At 32.8% G+C, this 21,475-nt stretch overlaps 3 protein-coding genes across 3 annotated transcripts; 1 reads left to right on the forward strand and 2 right to left on the reverse strand.

The window, feature by feature from the left end:
* The first annotated feature begins 1,711 nt into the window (after positions 1 to 1,711).
* Positions 1,712 to 18,311, forward strand: LOC116341021 (ATP-binding cassette sub-family G member 1). Its single transcript, XM_031767851.1, has 13 exons — positions 1,712 to 2,499; positions 10,630 to 10,778; positions 14,033 to 14,150; positions 14,220 to 14,406; positions 15,268 to 15,413; positions 15,492 to 15,582; positions 15,673 to 15,820; positions 15,896 to 16,170; positions 16,238 to 16,406; positions 16,472 to 16,572; positions 16,673 to 16,828; positions 17,477 to 17,685; positions 17,757 to 18,311. Exons 2-13 carry the CDS (start codon positions 10,709 to 10,711, stop codon positions 17,893 to 17,895), a joined length of 1,809 nt encoding a protein of 602 aa, XP_031623711.1. The 5' UTR covers positions 1,712 to 2,499; positions 10,630 to 10,708; the 3' UTR covers positions 17,896 to 18,311.
* Positions 18,312 to 18,322: 11 nt separating this feature from the next.
* Positions 18,323 to 19,546, reverse strand: LOC116341022 (phosphatidate cytidylyltransferase, mitochondrial). The gene is made up of 2 exons (XM_031767854.1): positions 19,481 to 19,546; positions 18,323 to 19,404 (listed from the first exon to the last, which is right to left on the reverse strand). Exon 2 carries the CDS (start codon positions 19,327 to 19,329, stop codon positions 18,376 to 18,378), a length of 954 nt encoding a protein of 317 aa, XP_031623714.1. The 5' UTR covers positions 19,330 to 19,404; positions 19,481 to 19,546; the 3' UTR covers positions 18,323 to 18,375.
* Positions 19,547 to 19,912: 366 nt separating this feature from the next.
* LOC116340874 (pancreatic lipase-related protein 2-like) lies at positions 19,913 to 21,443 on the reverse strand. Its single transcript, XM_031767600.1, has 4 exons — positions 21,358 to 21,443; positions 20,528 to 21,295; positions 20,261 to 20,447; positions 19,913 to 20,197 (listed from the first exon to the last, which is right to left on the reverse strand). Exons 1-4 carry the CDS (start codon positions 21,392 to 21,394, stop codon positions 20,029 to 20,031), a joined length of 1,161 nt encoding a protein of 386 aa, XP_031623460.1. The 5' UTR covers positions 21,395 to 21,443; the 3' UTR covers positions 19,913 to 20,028.
* Positions 21,444 to 21,475: the final 32 nt, after the last annotated feature.

Genomic DNA, 21,475 nt, shown 5'->3' on the forward strand with positions numbered 1-21,475 from the left:
GCGAACATTCAAAATATGCCGGTGTAGATATACGACGCCAAATTTCACCAATTGCCAAAGAAACGGTTAGAAAAGCAAACAATTCAATGGGTTCATAACTGCTAATAGCGTTTATTGTTACTCTATAATTTAAAAGCAATCGATTGACACATATACAGACGAAACAAAGTAGTTTTTTTTTTCATATGTCACGATATGTGAATATCGATCGCGACCGTTGGAATAAGGACGAGTTATTGTAATAAAATATGCAACAGTTTGTGAAACAATTATGGTTTATCAACAATAATATCATGTAGCGTTTATTTTTATAGACAAAACTAATCTATGAAATGGAAGACTCCAATTTAAAAACACGCAATTATATCGTTTCATTGCTCGGAGAGTGGATACGTAGAGGGTGTATTGAGGATATATTCCATCCAGGAAAACATTTCAGTTGCACAAATTGACGGTGCATTAACTCAAATTGATATAAAAATGTACGACCGATTTATGGGAAGTTTTTATTCAATGTAAAATGTCAAGTCAAATGTTTATCAAAATACTGAGGTCGACCTCAATTTTATTCGCCAAATGCTAAACAAACGCATGATATTCTATTCAAATGTGTAGCCAACACTTCAATGTTGAGAATCTATTTAAGAGAATGGTTGTGTTTGTGAATAATTTGCTTAAAAAATGTGACAGTTCAAATCGAAGTGAGAAACAGAGATGTTGTGATACACAGATTTATTAATCATTCTTTGAACCGTAAGCGAACGAATGAAGAGATCGAGAAAGGAGCTGGCAACAATATGTGTTTCTTTTTTATTCATCAGTGTGGCTATACTAGACTATATTTATGCGTTTTGTATGTGGTTTGCCTTATGCTTATTTGTTATGATTATGCTGAACGAATTATTATTTTATTGATAAAAACCACTGTCATTCGAATGTCCACACTGCACACTGACAATGACGAATGAAATGTGAAAGAGAGGGAACAACATATGGTCGTATCGCACATTTATAGTTTTCTGATGATTTCAAACCAATATAAATCTGTGTGCGTTTGTATATATCGTTTGTATCTCTTTTTTTTTCTCTCTTTTGGCGTCAAATTATAAAATATATAGCATTTTTTTTGCGGGCTCATGCTTAGAAATGATCTGTTTTGTTTATAATAGACATTTGTGTAAAACTGTTTTATTGTATTTGTTTCAATCGTAAAAAGTAGTTGTGTGTTGTTCATCTGTTATTGTTTTGTTTGAAAACGCGATTGTGGTCTTCGATTTTTATACGTAATTGCTTTGGATACCTGTCTGGTTGCTTTGTAATAGTGGTGAACGACAATGTCTCGATCATATGCTTTTGCTTTACGCTCTTCTATCAATTTTTCAAAGTCGCCAATTAAATTAAATCTCTATATAATATACAAATTGATCAATAAAACAACAACAATAGTCAACCACAAACGCTGAAATGTGTAAACGCGCTTGAATACTTTAGCACATGCAACACATACACTGCCGCACAAGCTACAACCACTGTCACATCAATTTAAAACAAAACACAAAGACTATGAACGACTGTATGATATACGCAGTGACGATGTTTTGGAAAAAAGGCAACAGCAGCAGCAGCAATAGCCGCCACCACAGTAGTAGCAACAAATCGGTGATTTTTGTATTGAATTTTTTCTAGTCAACAGGCGAATACGAGAAAGGAACCGAATAGAGAAAAAAAAAAATACCAACTACAACGGCCGAACACTGACTTCAGCAAAAAAGCAACTACACACTGTTTCAATTCGTCTCACAGTTTAGTTATAAACTTCGTTTAAATAAAAACGGTCGACAGACGAACGCCGTGTGCTTATTGTAATATCGTACGCGCACAAAATACTTTTAAATTGAATTCATTCTATCTTTTTTTTTTCTGTGTTGTTCCTGTCAGCGCATTTTCTTATCGAATTCGATACTATTTTGAACGCAGAATTAAAAAAAAAGTCCACGTATTCAATTGAATCAACATTAATAGTAATGACATCGATACAAATTTAAAATCCCCAACATTTAGTAAAACCCAAAATAAATAAAATTTGACGATTTAAAAAGTTGGCTGACAGCATGAAAACTGGAGTCCCACGGACGATTCGATGATATTCATTTTTCCATCGCTTAAACGAGAGAAATTCTGCGTGACTATTTTTTTTTTCTGTTGATTGACGTGTTTTCAATCTGAATTTTTTTAAAAGCAATTCGATGAACGTTACAAAATTAGTTAAATTTGGCTATAACTGCATCATATACTTTAAAATAATTTGTTGACGTGCTTTTTTACAATGAAAAAAGTGAGATTTTTTGATATCGAATTAAATTAAAGTTCTTTGTTCTGTTCGTCGTAATTTATTTGCTTGAACTTATCGATTTTCGAATATAAAAAGAAGCAGTAAATCGAAAAGTGTTAAATATTCATTTGGTTAGAACGATTCGTGTTGCTTTGACGACTCACACGGTAAGTTATTTTTTTTTTCGATTTTTATTTAATTCACTGGCAATTTTATCACAATTTATAAAATGTATTGTATATACTAAGTGTGAATGTGTTTTCGCAAGATCATTTTGCACTTCAAATTCATTAAATATTCGATAGAGTGTGAATTTAATTAGAAAATTCGAAAATAATGGCGATTTTTTTTAATTGACGTGAAAAAATCTCATTGTGTGCCCTGTGTGTGTTTACATTCGTGCACCGAGTGCGTTTTTTTATGCGTATCAAACATTCATTATCAAAACCAAGTTTTGTAGTTGATCGCATTTTAATCGAATTACTTCCGCCACACCACATTCATTAGTGTTTTTCTATGTTTTAACTAGTTATCGGCGTGACATTTTGACGTATATATGCTTGTTTTCACATAAGATATGCTCAGCTTTGCCGTGTGCAGTAGGATGATTTGAATTCACGTACACAAAACTGGCTCGCAGTCAATGCCGATTTGCTTTGATTGCATTATGTAAAAGCAAAACAGAAGAAAAAAAAACATTATAAAAAAACAACGAAAATGAATCACGGCGTATGAAATTGAATGGTTCAAAATGCATTACAGTAAATGGTCTACTGCGCAGACAATTTATGCGACTATGTTTTTATTGCTTCAAACTTCCTAACTACGCTCAGATCGAAGAAATGAAATGAATGATTGCCATTTTTGAAAAACTACACATTTGATTTGTTTACCAATGCATAAACAATGTTTGTAGAATTTGACACATTGTGTGCAATTACCTGTAATTATTTTATATTAACAAGCATTATTGTTTACAGTGATGAAATTGTATGAGGTAACCTTCGATCCGATTGATCGGCTGACTTTTACATTCACCCATTATTGATCATATTGCCGGGTTGATAAAAAAATAGCATAGAATATTACTTTAATGACGTTTTATGACAAAAACCTAATCATTGGTTCTAGTATTTTTTTTTGTACCGGTAGGACATCGCGTAGAAAATCGAATATGGCAAAAAACTCCAGGATGTATTCAAACAATTGTTTGAACGATTTTTGAAATACGTGACTATTTGATTTGCAATACCTGTTTGCAAAAGCAAAAACATTCAGCAAGAACTGAGACAAATTGGAGAAAACTTCGTTAGTTAGAGCTCATTTAGTAGAATCGAATAAATCGAATTAATTGCATAATTGGGTGCTGTAAGAATGTCTAATGGTAATTAGGTATCATTTAAATGAACTAAAAACCGTTATCACCCCTAGATTAAGTATTCGCTTCCATAACAAGTTGAAAAATCATCTTTTTTATCAATTTCGATGTATAAAAAGCATACTTTTTTATATAAATTACCAGTTACAAGTACATTGTTACAAGTAACAAGTTCAGAATTGATTGTTGAATTTTCATGAAGTTGATGAAGAAAATGTTAATTGATGGATAATCACGTTAATTATCATAAATATATTGAAAAGCAACTAGTAAAATCATGCACACAATATGGAGATCGTAGCGTATATTTTATGAGTGAATAGATAAAAAATTACCTGTGTTAGTTGGCTGTTAATTTAATGTTTTTGTTGTTATTACTATTGCGATTAAGGTGATTGAAGTGCGCCGATCAAACATTTCAGATCATTCTATAGAGATCATTGTGTTTTGCAAAAAAAAAATTATCAAATTACCCATTAATTCGTGAAAGCCTTTTCATATATTTTCCTATTGAGAACAGGTAAACTCTTTGATTGTCACGGCACGTGTAACAACTTGTTTTAATCGTCATGAGGGAGAGCAATAGAAGTCAGAGTAACACTTTACCTCTATGATCCCGAATGCTTACACTCAATCAACTTTTACGATTTGAGAAGAAAAACGTAATTTATGTCAAGTGCTAATAATTTAAGTACGAAGTGAAAGAGAACAATATCAGCGATCTTTGTGTGCAGAAAACAGGAAACTTTGCTATTAAATGCAATGAAATATTGATCAAGTTAATAGGCTTGGCAGCAGTTCATCAGAAACAAATTTTCAACAAACTATGAAATTCATTCCGTTTAATTATCATCGTCAATAATTTATTGAAAGTTATAAACGACAGGCCAACTGAACATTACAGTATTTAACATTAGTATGAGGCACGTGCAACCAACATATTAAAAAAACCACCAATAAAAATAATATAACCGGGGAAAAAAAGACATTAAACAATTTACGGGATAATTGACCATATATTAGTTGAAGCAAATTCCCGGGAATGATGTGGAATTTCTCACGTAAACAATATCGATTTTGAACTATCAAAATATCAGTGCACTTCAATCAATATTATTATTACAGTTTTAAGTGAACGGCAACCATAGAGTGTGTGCCAACCCAAACAAAGCTAGTATTTATGATATATTTCTCTTTTTGTACCCTATTGTATTGTCTCTCAACTTGTTGAAAATAGAGTAAAAGCGAAAATATTTGCATTATCATAATGATGTATTGTGTTGGAAAATGCATTTGTTGTTGTTAAATGACGAAAATTTATACATCGAATTGTGCAGATTAAATTCGGTTTGTGTATCGATCAAAGTGCATATTCGGCGTTGTGTGTATACAAAGTATTCACAACAAAATTGATATTTTCCATTGTTGCCCATTACAAATCTCTATTGACACATGTTTTAAAAATTATCTGTATAGATTTCATAATTGCGTGCATTTGTCTTCCACCACAAAATATATGTATGTATGTTTCCATTGGTTTTCATTTTTTTTTCCTTTGTTGGTTCACACAATGCGCCAAGCCGCAATCCGTTAACTGCCACAATACAATTTGTTGAGCCGTTGAAAATGCATTATGCCATTAAGAGTGGCGTGTACTTTGTTTTCGATTTCACATTTGTTCGGATTTTTCCAACATAGTGCGATGCCACCCACACTCATTCACACGCATACACTTTCAATAAATTTTTTTATACATTTTGTTGCTGCATATCCATGTTTTTTTCCGCTTCAATTTTTCACATGAATTCACTTGCACTTGAAATATTTAATTATGCAATAAAATGATTTCCAAAGAGCTAATGGGTTTGGTGTTTGTAACTGTTGTATGTTTTTGAGTAAAACTGGTGAGAGAAAGCAAAAATGAAGAGAATAAAAAAGAAGAGAGTGTACGATGGCCTGTGATTTGTTTTTCATCACACGAGTTGTACATCATTCATTTATTATAGAATCACGTCGAACACATTTTACATACAGTTGTTTTTTTACAATTTTACAATACCCACCCAAAGTGCGGAAAAAGGGAGCAAAAATATATTTGACGTGTATACAATTACAATAAAAATAAATGAATTTAATTTTAAAATAACGCCCTTCTTCAGCTGCCAATTTATTTGAATTTATTGCTTTTGTTTTAAATTTTCATTGCACAACTGTGTGTGCGTTTGGGGTGGGTGGGGAGAAAACTGAATAATTTCACGATGATGCGGTTCACGATGATGAGAGAGAGAGATATAACTTTCGACATGAAAACCACATTTTAATTTTTAATATTGGATGGAAGCCGATGAAAAAAAAATAAAATTAAATAAAATATACATTGATTGCTACTTGTATAACAACGCGAAAATATGGATTTCCATTGATGATTCTTGACCCAGTTATTTCTGTTCTCGAGTTTTTCATGCATTTACATTTCTGATTGGAATATTTGTATAAATGAACTTGCAAGCGCACGTAGCTCGCTCACTCTCATCGCGTCATATACACAGACATGTATTCAAGCTCATTATGTGCAATTCAACTCGTTTGGTGAATGCAATTCGATTTTTTCGGTTCCGTTCAACTCGATGTGTTGTTTTTGTTGTTATTATTAAGTGCATACGTGCGTTTGCATTATTCAGTTTTCAACAGCCATCGACCAATGTCTGCGTTGCAATACTTTTACACATTTTATTCTCTCTATCTTTCTCCAGCACATTTATTCCATATAATGTCACAAAACTGTCGAAACATTCAGTGCGTTTCGTTGTGCCGAAGATCATGATAGACGCCAGAGCATTTAATAAGAGAAAGAAAGAAAAAACGCACAGCTCACATGCACATATATACTCAGCATAGCCTATGATTAGATCGAAGATTTCATAAATCGTAATTTTTTACACATTTTTATTAGCGAAATGAGTTTTCGCATCGAACGATCTTTCAGAATGGAATTGACATATACAGTCACTGCCAATACACTTTTTTTCTCTTCTCGGCTACGTGCATTAGCACCAGTTAGTAGTTTTTTTTCAAAAAGCCGCTCAGCAACAAGTTTGCATCATTCATCAGCTGTTAAATTGTTGATCAGAGCGTTCTCACGATTTATTATGTACCAATAAATATACGCTTCAGAATGGATATATCTTAACTATTCATCGGGTATGCATACTTTTTGCACCGAATCGGAAATAGTTTTATGAAATATGCACGTTTCACGCGTATATAAATGTGTGCGTACAAATATAATACGGAAAATATAATCGTCTCGTTAACCTACCAAACTCGGTCAACCGATGTGATTTTCGTCGCCAGTTTGGATGCAATGTGATTCAACCATTCAAGTAAATAAGATAAAAAAAACGAACCACTTCAATTGTTGTCGCAATCAATCGAAACGAGCTGTGGCCTTTTAAATAAATTAAAATTGAGATTGCCAATTTGAGACGTTAGCTTTGATTGAATTAACCGCAGAAAAATTCAATGGATCGTTTTGGATTTTATGTTCATCATCATCGTCGGCACTTGAGAAATCCACAAGAATATTACAGTGAACGCTCACGTCTGTACATCTCCGATGTGAATCACCACAGAAGCCATTTAGCTATTGCGCATTACACACAGATTTTTTTTTTTATTTATCGTTGAATGAAAAAAAAACTCGCCCAACCGCGCCGCACATATGCGAGCCGCATCTATTAGTCAAATAGTCGTTTGTGTTCTACGTTATTATGCCAGGCAAACCATTTACGAAATCAAATGACATACATATAGTTGTTTGTAAGTGCAAGTGCATTCTTACACATGATATTGCGATAGCTCGAACTATGTCAATTTGATGTCATCGGAACCAGTACTTTGGGTTAACCGACAACGTGTATTTTTTTTTCACTCGGCAGCGAATTTAGATGATTTTTTTTTAGACAAGTCAAAGTGAACAACAAAAAACTGACACATTAATTATTATGGTAACATGGTAAAAATCGAAAATTGATTTTCCTTAATAAACAAAAAATAATGCGTTGAACTTAACAAAATATTTATTATCGAAGTTGTAAAATCTCGGCAACGAAAACTAGTTGGGCTAGCAACACACACACACACATCATGTATCATTAACACCTAACACGTACTTTGTGTTTGTCTGTTGCAATCCGTATAAATAATTATGATCAAATGTGAATTTTTATAGTTCTCCACCCCTCTCTCTTTGTGTGAATGTCTCACATCAATTTAAAAGTTCAAATACAAGTGACAAGTATACGCACATACGGATACGTTATGAAATCTCCGGACCGCATTTTTTTGTTCTCTTCAAATCGAACAATAAATTTTTAATTTAGTGAATGTCGCAATTATTATTGCTATTACAATATTCATGTGACTATAATTCCTGTCGCCGGCAAGATGCAATTGTTCAGCGCTTTTATCTATAGCAATAATCGTGTATTTATTTTTTTTGCTTTTTGCCTTCGTTCAATCTAGAATAGTAACATCAATTCAAATTAAGATGAACTATTTGCATAACATTTTTTTTTTCATATTTGAGATTTTATCGCTATAAAGTAGATAATGCAATCGCAAATGCTACGATTCAATATTAAACAAGTAAACAAACTAACAAACAAAATGCAATTTTATTTGAAATAGAGACAATAGCAAAATTATAAGCATCACAAGTTTTCATGGCTTGTCAGTTCATTAATTTGTTGAATGATTTAATGCAAATAAGATAAGTATGAAAATGTTTTGCTCAAATGTCGTCATCACCTCTGGCGATCAAACGTCAACAAACAAAATTCATGAATCTTATTCTTTCGTTTGGAATTTTTATAATTTTCGGCCTTAAAGCAACGCACGCCAATTACTATTCTAGCACCAAATAATTTTTATCGATAACTTACTTAAAGTTAAGCTACTCTATGACGACAATAGCATTGACTTTGATCCGTAAATTCATCTCATTTGAATGAGACTGGAAATTTTATCAAAGCGATAAAAAAAAAACCACACACACATTTTAATTTATTCAACATTCATGTGTTTCGTGAATGTCATTCAATACCCAATACATTGTTTTTATTCATTTTCAACAAAAAGAGGGAAAAACTTTCATTACTTATCAGCAGCTTGAATTATGAAAGAATTTATTGCTAAATAGAAGAAAAAGAGAGAGATGATTTGATTTTGCGTCAAAAAATGTCATTCTCCGACAAACCCGATGTAAATCGAATGACGATTACTTATCGCATTGAAAATGAAAACAGTACAAATTCATTTGTGTCAGACATTATATTGAGATATTTGCAACCGGCTGAACTAGCGCAGGCAGCTAACGTCGGGCACTGAAATGGAACGACAATAATAACAGTGATTTCACTCCATTTCTCGTCTGACATTTGCTGCCTGAACCAATTCGGCTGGTTGAAAATGTGTGATTTTTGCATGTGATTGCTGTCACAATCACAATAAACTGGGATACCTAATTCCAGTGAATGCGAAAAAAAATCAATTACACAAATAAAATCCATCGCGATTTAATCACATTCAATTAAAAGTTTGACATGATTAAATAGTATGCATTTGTTGCGTTCCAATTTATTTATGACGATTGTATGGGCTCATAGGTCAGGTTTTTGCTAGCTATTTATGATTAATTTTTCTGTCTGCAGGTTACCTACATGTTACTTTAAACATAAACAAGTACTTGGAATCTTATCAAGCGCATCGCTCTAGAAACATTCCAATTCGTATCGGTTTCTTTTTTTGTTAAATCATTTTGCTTTTAATTACATAACACAAAAATGGTTCCGGGATCAGCCCATTTGATATTAGAGACTGCAAAGAGAATCAAACATGCAAAAGATATAAAATGATATTACCACAGAAATCACGTGTCACAGATGTTTCATACATAGAGGAATGCGCCACTCCGATCATTAAATAAATTGTAAAAAAATAATAAAAACATTTATTACCGTGTATGATTAATTAATTAGGAAAGTTCATGCATAAAAACTGGAAATGATGAATTAAAATCGGTATGAATAATTATAAATTATGACCCGTAACCACCGTAAAATGTTTTTCATTTGACCAATCATTCCGAAATTCTTGAACTTTTCTCAAACATTTTAAATATTCAATTGGTGCTTTTCCGATTTTGTATTTAACATTTGCTGACATGATTTTTCATTTTTTTTTTCTACATTTTGATGATACATTTCCAAATAATTAGTTTAAAATAATTTTGTGGGATGAAGTTTTTTGAATGCGATTTTTCTATTTCATATGATTTCGACCGATATATTCAAAATGATTGAAAATGGTAGATTTCATGTGGGTACTATTATTACGTAAGAATTATGACGTACTTTAGAATAATACGAATATAATGAACATACATCTAATGCGCTCTATTGTGACGTCTCAAATCTGGAACAGCATTGCAATGTACAATGTTGAGGTGCAAGTGCAAGCGAAAACTGTTTACATATAAAGTAATGTGGTTCACAAGACAACCATCAGATGGCTCACATGGATCTGTCAAAACAGCGTATCAAGACTATAATAATGAATTGTTCATATTTTTGTTTATTATGAATAAACCGCTTAACATTTAAAATTGGCAGTTTAACCTTTTCATCAAATCGAATGAAAATAAAAACGATTCAAATTGATTGTTTTAAAGTGACTATGCTCATTGCTTGGATTTATTAATAAATATGTGCGGATGCTGATTGAATGGTGATGTTGATCATTTCCTATTTTATGGCGCCTCACAATTGTATTTTGTTAATAAATTACGCAGTTTTGAAGGATCATTTTTTCGCTATTGTATTACATAATTCGTTTTCTTCTTTATTTTCATATATTTCAGAAGGTGCTATACACGGTATTCATCGTTGGAGTGATTGAACTTTGAGTAACGACCAAAACAAGCGATTACTCATCTCACAATGGACTTGAAATTGCAGCCACAAAACATAAAGTTCCAAAATGTCTCGTACACTGTTACAAGAGTAAAAGGTAAGTAAAAACCAAATCGATGCTGAAACATATTACCGGCATGTTGGCCATTAACAAATATCAATTGCGTAAATGATTCTTTAGTATACGTGAAAAAAACGCTCATCGATGATTCAACATGGCATGTTCAGTTGAACGAAAGTAAGATCTGTGTGGCAGATTCATGAACTTGAACTTAACAGAAACGGAAAGAAAATAAAAGTCTATGGTATTTTGGACTGACACGTGTTTAAACAATACAATTGCGCATTGGTCGCTTAATATTGCTGCTTCTTTTGAAGCATGATTTGCAAAAATAAATTACTTTGCAAACTCATTGTTACGATGTAAAATTAACATATATATATATGTATTGCAACAAGTTTTTGACCTTTCGATGAATTTCAAGATTTTTATGCTGAAAATAAAAATGTTCCGTCTTTTAAGTGGCGAAAGAGCAAACAGCGAATCTTGAAAGAAAAGATAAAATGTGGTAAAATGTAATAATTGTCAGAGTGCGGATATAAAGAGAAAAATGCCGATTGAAATATAAATTTAAAAATTAAGTTTTTTTTATTCATTTCCTTTATCACTTTAACCGGGCGAAAAAAAACTGTTGCATTTTAATTTATTCGAATGGCCTCGATAAATATCGTATCGAATGTCATACAAATTCTATGCTATTCGTTTCATTTTTATAAACATAAAAACATCAATTTCAAGAGCAAATTTTCGTATGGTTATGTATCGATCTCCTTCTGACGGTTAAATGCTATTCGCATCGAAATGAGCCTTGTGTTATTCAAAAATGTAAACATGAAAAAAATCAAATTTGCAGTAGAATTTTTTATCTCTTTATTTTGATTAGCATGTGACCGTCAATCGCATGCCTGTCCACATGCACATATGGCACAAGGAAAAGAGGTGCAGATAAACTGCTCACGTTGACATCACCAATAGACATTTTATTTAACAAAACCATAAAAAAGAAAAAAATCAAAACAAAAACTGACTGAAGCCGGTTATAACCTTGATGTTCATCTTCTAGGTATATGATCACCGATCAGATAAGGGATTTAAGTGCTGGTTTTACGATTAAAATGAATGATGATGACAGTTTGCATATTTTATCATTAGAATGCGTTTTATCTGTCAAACAACTGATTTAATAACTCATAATATAATATGCAACTTTGTAAATACGATTTTAAATGCGAAACTTTCGCTTTTTTTCACTTGTTACGAAAGAGAAAGTATGCACGATTTGAGGTGCATGAAAGCGAAATCATGTGTTTCACGGTCAAGGTTGATAAAATTCGGTCCACGAAAAGTCGCCATTGTCAAAGAAAATATGAAATCAAATCAAGAGTTTCAATTTGATAATCGAAAACTGTCGACTTTGATTTGGCATATTTGTTTGGTTCTTTCCGTTGTTTACGAACTACTCAATGACCATTTTCATTCTTGGAAACTTGTTTTATGTTTTATTTACATTTAAATTCTTCGATATATTGTTTGCCACTTTTATGTGGCCACAAGTTACATTTCAAGATCAAGGTACAACATACATTTGCATTCTTGGTTTCCACGTGGTCATTAATTATTATTTGGCCGTATGCCGATCGTAAATTTGAATTTGTTTAAAAAGAAATACATGTATCGGCATAGTGATAGTTAGTTATATTAGATTGGCAGGAAAACAACAAATCTGAAAATTATGCAAATATATTGTTGAGCATCTTCTAACCAAATCATTATAAAAATGAGTCACAATGTGTAATTAATGCTAGACTTACTTCATGACCTCAATCATAAAAAATGCTATGATTATAACCAGTTTTATTGTCGCGGCTCAAAATTGCGTTCGGTGAAACGTAGATAAAAATGGTTTATTTTTGTGAGTACAGGGTTAGTGTTAGACCAATGTTACCAAATGCTGATTAGATCTGGTGAAGCAAAGTCATTGCTTAAAACTCGTTGACAAGCCAACGAGAATGAAGCAATGTGATGAAAATCATAAACCTTTCATCTAGACAGTAAAATGTCTAATTGACCACAAAAAAAACACTCAATTCACCGGCTACTATGATTTGATCCACACACGACACACACACAGAGATATGTTTGCGACTATAATATACTTGGAAGTCACAATAATTGAGAGTGACACAAACTGTCACATCCAAAGTGGGCACATGGTCGGTAATTTTATTATGACATAGATACCGTTAAACGTGTTTAAATGATTTTTATGTATCTAACCATATATATGGTGAACTCGGAATTAATTAAAACTCGGATTTTGTGCGAATTCATTTCCATTGAATTTGTTCATATGTATACGCAATGTAATAACAGCGCAACGAAAACGACGACGAGAATGCTACGGTGAAGGTCACATTTGATGATGGTTGCAATGCAGACGTTGATAGTTATGGTGTTTTGCGCTGCGAAGAAAAAAAAACAGAAACATTAAATCAAGTTCAAACATATACCATAAAACAATATTTTTCGCTGTTAGTTTGTCTGTTGATAATTACGGTTGCGTAAGTTTCTATGCTAGGATAATCATATTTGTTTGTGTGTCATTCAAAATCATGCCAACAGTCGATTGTAATCATAATTTTGATTCTACTATTTGATACAGTGACTTTCGGCAAATTTACTTTTAAATACATTGGAAAATTACCCAAACTTAGTGGCGTCACCCAAAATGACAAAATAACCCGTTTTGTTAAATTTAAACATCATGACTTGATGCCATCTGCGTATTTTTGTGACATTGTTTTTATTTAATTGTTTACATTGCAAATCATTTGTTGGGAATAATCGAGTTCAACAATGGGGCAAAGTTTATTAACATCGTCACTTTTATTTTCCATCAAAAAGATGTATAATAATATTATAATAATGTTCAGTTTATGGTCATGCAATGCGCTGCCAATGATCGGTAATAATAGAATTCTGTTGAATATATTTACTTTTTGCATTTGCATATGTGGAAAAGAAATATTGACAACCAACTAAATAAACAAATAAACAAAGGCATATGTTTAACGATTGATGGTTGATAGGCTGGTTTTTCTGTATTTTGTTTACTTATCATGTCTGGGTACACGCGCTATATGCAATTGACCATTTAAACTCATAAACGAAAGAATGTTGCAAAGTAAATGCAAAGAAATTGCATCTTTTATCACATACTAGACCATAGTGTTGCAGAATAAGAATAGTCATGATTGTTTGTGTATAATTATTTTGTTTTTGTTTTACAGCCAAGAAAACCATTTTGAAAGGTGTTTCTGGTGAATTTAAATCGGGAGAGCTCACAGCAATTATGGGGCCTTCAGGAGCTGGAAAATCTACACTTCTCAATATTTTGACCGGTTTTATGTAAGTACACCACGTGTACCATATTTCAAATCGAATCATAATAAAAAAAACGTGATTTTTTTTTTACAGACAAAATGGTGTCGGTGGATCAATTCATATGAACGATGTTAAATTGGGCAGTCAAAAGTATGCGAAAAAATGTAGCTACATTTTACAAGATGATAATTTATATCCCAATTTTACGGTTCACGAGACAATGATATTAGCGGCCAATTTAAAAATTGCCGATATGTCGGTCGATGAAAAGAATTTGATTGTAAGTATTTTTAATGAAAATGTGCAAAACATTAAAATCGCTCAAAAATTGCTGTATCACTTCCGATAAAATATATTCACCGAACAATGTTCGCTCTTTATATTCGATCGTAAAGTAGCAAACGTTTAAGAAAAGAACAATATTCACCTTCAGAATGATTGCGAGGGAAACAAAAATTGTGTACATTCATTGCTAATGTCAATCGGCAATGATGCATGAATCAATATTATTTAATATTTTTGTGTGTGTTTTTCTCTATGTTTCGCAGCAAATTACTTGCATTTTATTTGGCCAGAAGCAATAGGCAAGCGTTGAATATTCTGCGACTAATGTTGTTATTGACTGTTGATTTATCTTCGATAATGTAATTAATATCAACAGGTAAAACACCTAAATCAATTCGATCAGTTTTGTGTAATTTGTGGGCAGCTCGATTGCAAAACGAAATGTGAAATTATCGACACTCCATATGAACTAATTGTGTGACTCAGCATGGGATACAAATTGCACGTTTTATACGTTGCCTTTTATGGTTGATTGAATAAATAACACAAATATTCATCATAAATATCTATTCGTTGTCAGATTATTGAGTCGTACTAAGTGTTTAGTTTCTTTACGAAAAAAAAATGCCACTACAAATGTTGATGCCATTTTTGATTTCAATCCGTCTTTTTTCATCGATCATTTTAAAAATATTTTAAGAGCGACGTTGTACTGTGAAGCATTCAAGTTTTGTGATATTCAGTACTTCAGTCTAAGCAATGTGCACTTGAGACCCAAAGCATTACAATGACTCTTTTCTTTTCGTTTATCTTAACGTTTTCTTGTTGTTCTTCATTTCCTTCTGTTCGCTTACAGATAGATAATGTATTGAATACACTACAGTTGATTCGATCAAAGTACACAAAATGTGGCAGTTTAAGTGGTGGTCAACGGAAGAGGCTTAGCATTGCTTTAGAATTGCTGGATAATCGACAAGTACTTTTCTTAGATGAACCCACCAGGTAAATTGACTGTGTGAATGAAGCGAGAGAGTGAAAAATAAAAGAGATAAATTTCACTTATAAAATATTGTTTTTCAGTGGTTTGGATAGTTCATCATCAGCGTACTGCGTTCAATTGCTACACAATTTATCACGAGAAGGTCGTACGATAATTTGTACAATTCACCAGGTATGGCCCAACTTGAATCAGCTACCACATAATGTGCTGAATAAATTAAAATACAGATTAATAATATAATTAACTTGTACAATTCACCAGCCATCGGCTGCCATTTATGAGATGTTCGATCAAGTGTACGTTTTGGCTCAAGGTCAATGCGTGTATCGTGGTGCGGCCCAAAACACGTTAGCCTATCTCTCTGAAAATGGTTTACAATGTCCAATGTACCACAGTTTAGCTGATTTCTGTAAGAATCACATCACATTCAATTTTGCATCACATTTATTTCCAAATACGAATTTAATACGGTTTTAATTTTCAGTGATTGAAGTGGCCAATGGTGATTATGGTGAATTTGTGCCGCAATTAGCGATATCAGCGAACCGATCGATGTGTTATCAAATTGAAAAAACAGACTATGATGCTGATGACCAAGATACGCCGGTCATCAAAGTCGATACACTTGGCTGTGCCGATATGCCATTGCTGAAGAAACAATATTCAATGGATGGCAAGGAAGTAATCAAACCACCATCGGAATGGTCAAAATTTTGGACGCTTGTTGGACGCAGTCAAGTTTATTACTACCGTGATTGGGTATGTACTTGTTGATAACGTAGCATCGAATGGAAATTGAATTGTAATGATTTGTTATGTATTGCAGACGGTTACCCACCTGAAATTAGTACTTCATATTTTATGTGCTACACTTATCGGACTTTTGTATGGTGACTCCGGTTCAAATGCCAGCAAATCCATTGAGAACGTTGGTTTTCTTTTGATTGGCGTCGCATATCTATGGTATACAACCGTTATGCCGGGCGTTTTGAAATGTAAGCACCTTTTTCTGCTTCGATTTCCATGAAAATAGACATTTTATTTGATCATTTCTATTTAGTTCCCACGGAATTGGAAATTGTGCGGAAGGAAACATTCAACAATTGGTACAAAGTTCGAACATATTTTCTCGCTAATACACTCACCACCACGCCAATTCATGTAAGACACCCTTTTGATAATCTCTATCTGTCTCCTTAACCCATTTTTCACACCAAATGATAAATAATTTTTCATTAATCTCTTTTTTTGTCGGAAACAGATTGTGTTTGCCACCATCTACTCCACCATCATATTTTATTTGACAGATCAACCATGGGAATTGAACCGATATACACGATTTACGCTGGTCTACGTACTACTTACAATTGTTGCTGATGCTCTGGGCTTATTGTTGGGTGCGATTGCCAATCCAATTGTAAGTGTATTTCAACTATTTTATGGACTTTTTTCAGTATGGCCAACCCACGTTTTGTATATACGTGTTTTACTTCCGACAAAAAATAAAAATTTTGTTTAATGTGAATGCCATATGGCATACGCAGTATTGCAAAAACTAAACCATGTATGTGCATAATCGATCCCGCAAGCGGAAAGTAATATTTCCTCATAATCAATCCTTATAAGGATATTAATTTAAAATTCAAGCACAGAAATATGTCAAATATTTCAACGAATCGGAAATAAAATCCTACATTGTTGTGAATCACAACTTGAAATGTACTTATTTCAAAAACTGACGGTTTTGTTTTTTTCGATGATCAGTATCACTTTATTTCGATTTTTAGATAAGCAACTAAAGTTATTTGGTTTACTTCATACAAAATCTGTTTAAAGGAAAAAGTTTGAAAACTATGCGTTTAGTATTCACTCTAAAAACTTTTCTTTATGCCTCAAAGAATGCATTCAGGAATAGAATCCACAAAATCGAAATTTTTTAAATTCTCAATCTATTTTTTACATTCTCAATCTGTTTTTATTTGAAAGCGGCATTATGATGCAAAAAATGTTTTTTTATTGTTATTTTGGCAAAATTTAAACCATATAAAACTCTCTTTATTTCCAGAATGGTACATTTTGGGCGGCAATTATCACAGCGTTTAAATTGGCATTTTGTGGATTTTTGGCACTATGGTCCCATATGATTCCAGCGATGAAAGTATTCACGTATGTGTCAACACATGCCTATGGCTTAGAAGCGCTTGTTTTGTCAGTGTACGATCATAACCGTGAAGATATTTCCTGCCCCGAAGACATACTGTATTGTCATTACAAGTAAGTTGGTGATTTGTCAATATTTGATTATAGTTTCCATCTTCAATGACATTTAAATTATTTATTCGCAGAAATCCAAAAATGATAATACGTGAGCTCGGAATGAATGCATCCAACTACGAGATGGACGTATCAATGATATTCGTGCATTTGGTTCTATTCAAGGTTTTGGCATATTTCATGCTAAAACGACGATTGAAGAACATTTAAATTGTGATGCTATCATTTACCAATAGATTTAAGCGTATTTAAAATCAAAATTCATCAGAGTCGCAAAGCATTTGAATGTGTGTCACTCGTCGCAGTCTATTAGTTACCATTCATCAAAAATCAAATCAATGAATTTAATTTAAATACCGACCCGTTCAATAGTGATATTATTATTATTGTTGATAATAATAATCGGTGTCCAGTTTTAATGTTATAAGCATAGCTAGTTTTTGGCGAGACATATTTTTTCACACCGCATGACAAATTGTTAAAAATTTCTAACTATAAATAAAGCATAGATTTAGCATGGTATTATGTCAAGGTGAATTAGAATTAAAGTAATTGTAAATATTTGACAGAGACATGAAAGGACAGGACGAAAAAACAACAAATAAAGATCAGTTTTGATTTTACGATTTTTCTGGTTTTTTTTTTCTTTTCTTTATTAAATGAATGGTCTAAAATTTCGTTTGAATTTTTTCATTTTGAAAACGTTTTCATCGCTTTTCTTCCTGCATATTTAATCGATTTGAATATACCAGCGGTGGGAATATTTTTCATTGATTGGCCGACACTGTTTTCCCAATTGATATTAACAAGGGCGGTATGTAATTCCTTTGGTATGTCGGGCAAAGCTTCTACAGAACCATTGGTCATTTTCAGAATATCGAGAACACGCTCTGGAAGTGCTTGTAAATGTTTTAAAGTTGTTTCTCTTGATTTACATTGTTGAATTTTAGCATTGCTTGTTTTCGATAGATCAGGCACATGTACACAATCTGATAATGCTCTTAGCTGCCGTTTATACAATTTGAGAAAATCTTCTAATTGAGCATCAACAATGTTGTATATTTTGTCCTTTCTCTCGCCGAAATACATACGAAAATCACCGGTATAACTGATTTTGGCGATTGCATGGAACAATTGAAAGTAGCTAAATTCCTGTGGTAATTGTAAAAGTGCTGTGTGCAAAGCATTTTCAAAATTCTTAGCTAAATTCTCTATTAATTCCGGATCGTTTGGCTGGATAAGTGTTTCGACTGGCTTCTGTAGTCTGCCAGCAACATACAGATGATTCCAATGCCACAAGTCGTCTTTCAAGTCTTGCATACGAATAACACCATATTTGATTGTGGTATGACGGTCAAGTTGTATCAATGTATTACAATACACACCAGCCGCATACTCTTGATATTCTCCAATCAATTTTGAGCCTAGAAATCGCATCCATGAATAGTCGTGCGGATTTCTTTCCAAATTTTCTTTATGCCATTTTGTTGCATCGTCTACGGCCACAATCAAATCAATCATTGCATTCTTTTGCGCTTTTTCATCGTAACCCACTTGCCTTTTCACACCGGATCCATAAGCAAAACAGTATTGAATTTTGGGAAATCTCGGTAGAATTCTTTGTGTCAACGAATTTGATAACATTGTTGTTAATTCGGTTTAGAATGTCGCAGATGGTATAGATTCAAGACATATAAAGCATTTCAATATTGGACGAACCTACAATTCAAAAATAAACCAGTTAAAACCAATGCACAGTTTTTATATTTAATTTTGATATTATATTCAAACTTACCCACAATATTCATGAATGAAAATAAACTTAACCTTAGTTCGTGTATTATTTACTCTCGGCAATTTGACACATTGATTTAACTGTCAGTGGTGCCAAAGTTGTGTGAATGTGTGGAGGGGGGACATACGTATCAAACTTTTACAGCTTTTGAATGGTTATTGCTTCAACCCAACGACAGATGGCGTTTATTTCATTCTGGTGTCAGTAGAAAAAAAACTGCAATATTCCTGATTCAGATGCGATTATAAATTAGACTGGAATTTATGTTAAAATCGACTAACATCAATTTCAAATTGTGTTTATAATAGGGTGTCTGTATAATAAAAAAAAATTCATGTGACTAAAAAGTGTACTCACGTGATTGAAAAGTGATTTGAACTAAAAATAATTAACAAACTCAATTTTTTTTTTAAATATATTTATTTCTTTTTAGCAAATTGAATTTTACAATTTTCCGGATGATATGTGATGTGAAATTAGCAATAATCTTTTTATTTTATATTTGAATTGAACAGAAGTGGAATATTTGTGAAAATGCTTGTCGCCTCTCAGCTTGTTTCGATAAAGTCATGTGTAGGCTTTTTCATGAATATTTTTTGCAAAATCAATTTCATCGAACTTTTGGTCTTTGCCGTTTTGAGAGTCTCCAAGATACCTTGATACCCTTTTGCGAATAGAGATTTATCATTTGTTTGAAGGTAGAATATACCTTTTCCGCTGTAAAAATGACAACACAAATTAAGTTGTTATGCGAACCAAATTGACGAAATTTATACAAACTTTTTATTGCCCGGTTCGCCGCCCATTTCTTTAACCTCATTTACCACCGAACAGTTGCCTTTTTGTAAATTTTCAAGTGAATCACATTCAAGGGCCAAAAATTGTGGCATAACATTAGCAATACTTTCAATATAATATTCATATGCTCTGCCATGAGCACACGGTCCTAATATATCCATTCCACAACCTGATTTTGAATGAAAAAATCTATTAATAAACTATAGAATAAAATAGGTTTCCGAAATAAATAAATTGAATTCAATTTACCAGGTTGAGACCGGCCGCCATTCGGATAAAAGTTTGTAGCACCAATTGGCCAAGTGACTGCCAATGTTCCAGAACAGGTATAAATGACTTCAACATATGAAGCATCAGTGGCGTCAAGTCGATTTTCGACTTCCTCAAATTTGAAAAAAAATCGTGCCGGATCCAGTCCTACTATCTTTCCCACCTTTCCATTTGTAATTTTTTTTCCAGCTATGCCTGAAATGTGTGCGCCCAAACTATGTCCAACGATAGTCAAGTCTTGAATTTTCAGCCTTGCTTCTTTTGACATAAAATCAACAAATCGTGCGACATGTTCACCCATTTCATTGACACGATAACGAGCACAGCGATAATTCCAGATATCTGACCCCTTTTGCCAGTTGACCGCAATGAAATTGACCTTATGCTTGCCTCTAACAAGATATGCATCAGCAAATCGTGGTGTTAATAGTCCTTCTGAACACCATCCATGAATCAAGATTCTTGTTGGATTTCGCCAATCAAAATGCGATGTTTTCACCGTCGTGTCATTGTTTAATTCCAAAATTTGTGGTTCGGTTGGATTTTTTTGTGTAAATAACTGAAAAATCACATCATTTTCCACCGAGAAAAATGAACACGCGTCTTTTTCAACATTTTCATCATCAACTCGATAGACGATACGACATGGATTCGTAAAATACGTAAAATTATCGTCTACTGGTGTAGATGGTGGTGGTATTGGCACTTGCAATTCGGCCCAACTTGAATCGGCTATCACATAATGTGCTGAATAAATTAAAATATAAATTAATAACATTTACTGTCTATTTCATTCGAATTTAACTTACCAAGGGTTATTAAGGCAAAAACGAATACGATTGACATTTTAATTAATCCAATAACAAAGAAACAATTGATCAAGTCGATATTTATATGCTCGTTTATTTCGAATTATCAATATATTTT

This window comes from Contarinia nasturtii, unplaced genomic scaffold (genome assembly GCF_009176525.2).
Source record: "Contarinia nasturtii isolate CC-2019 unplaced genomic scaffold, AAFC_CNas_1.1 Cnas_scaffold_695, whole genome shotgun sequence".
NCBI classification, from domain to species: domain Eukaryota; kingdom Metazoa; phylum Arthropoda; class Insecta; order Diptera; family Cecidomyiidae; genus Contarinia; species Contarinia nasturtii.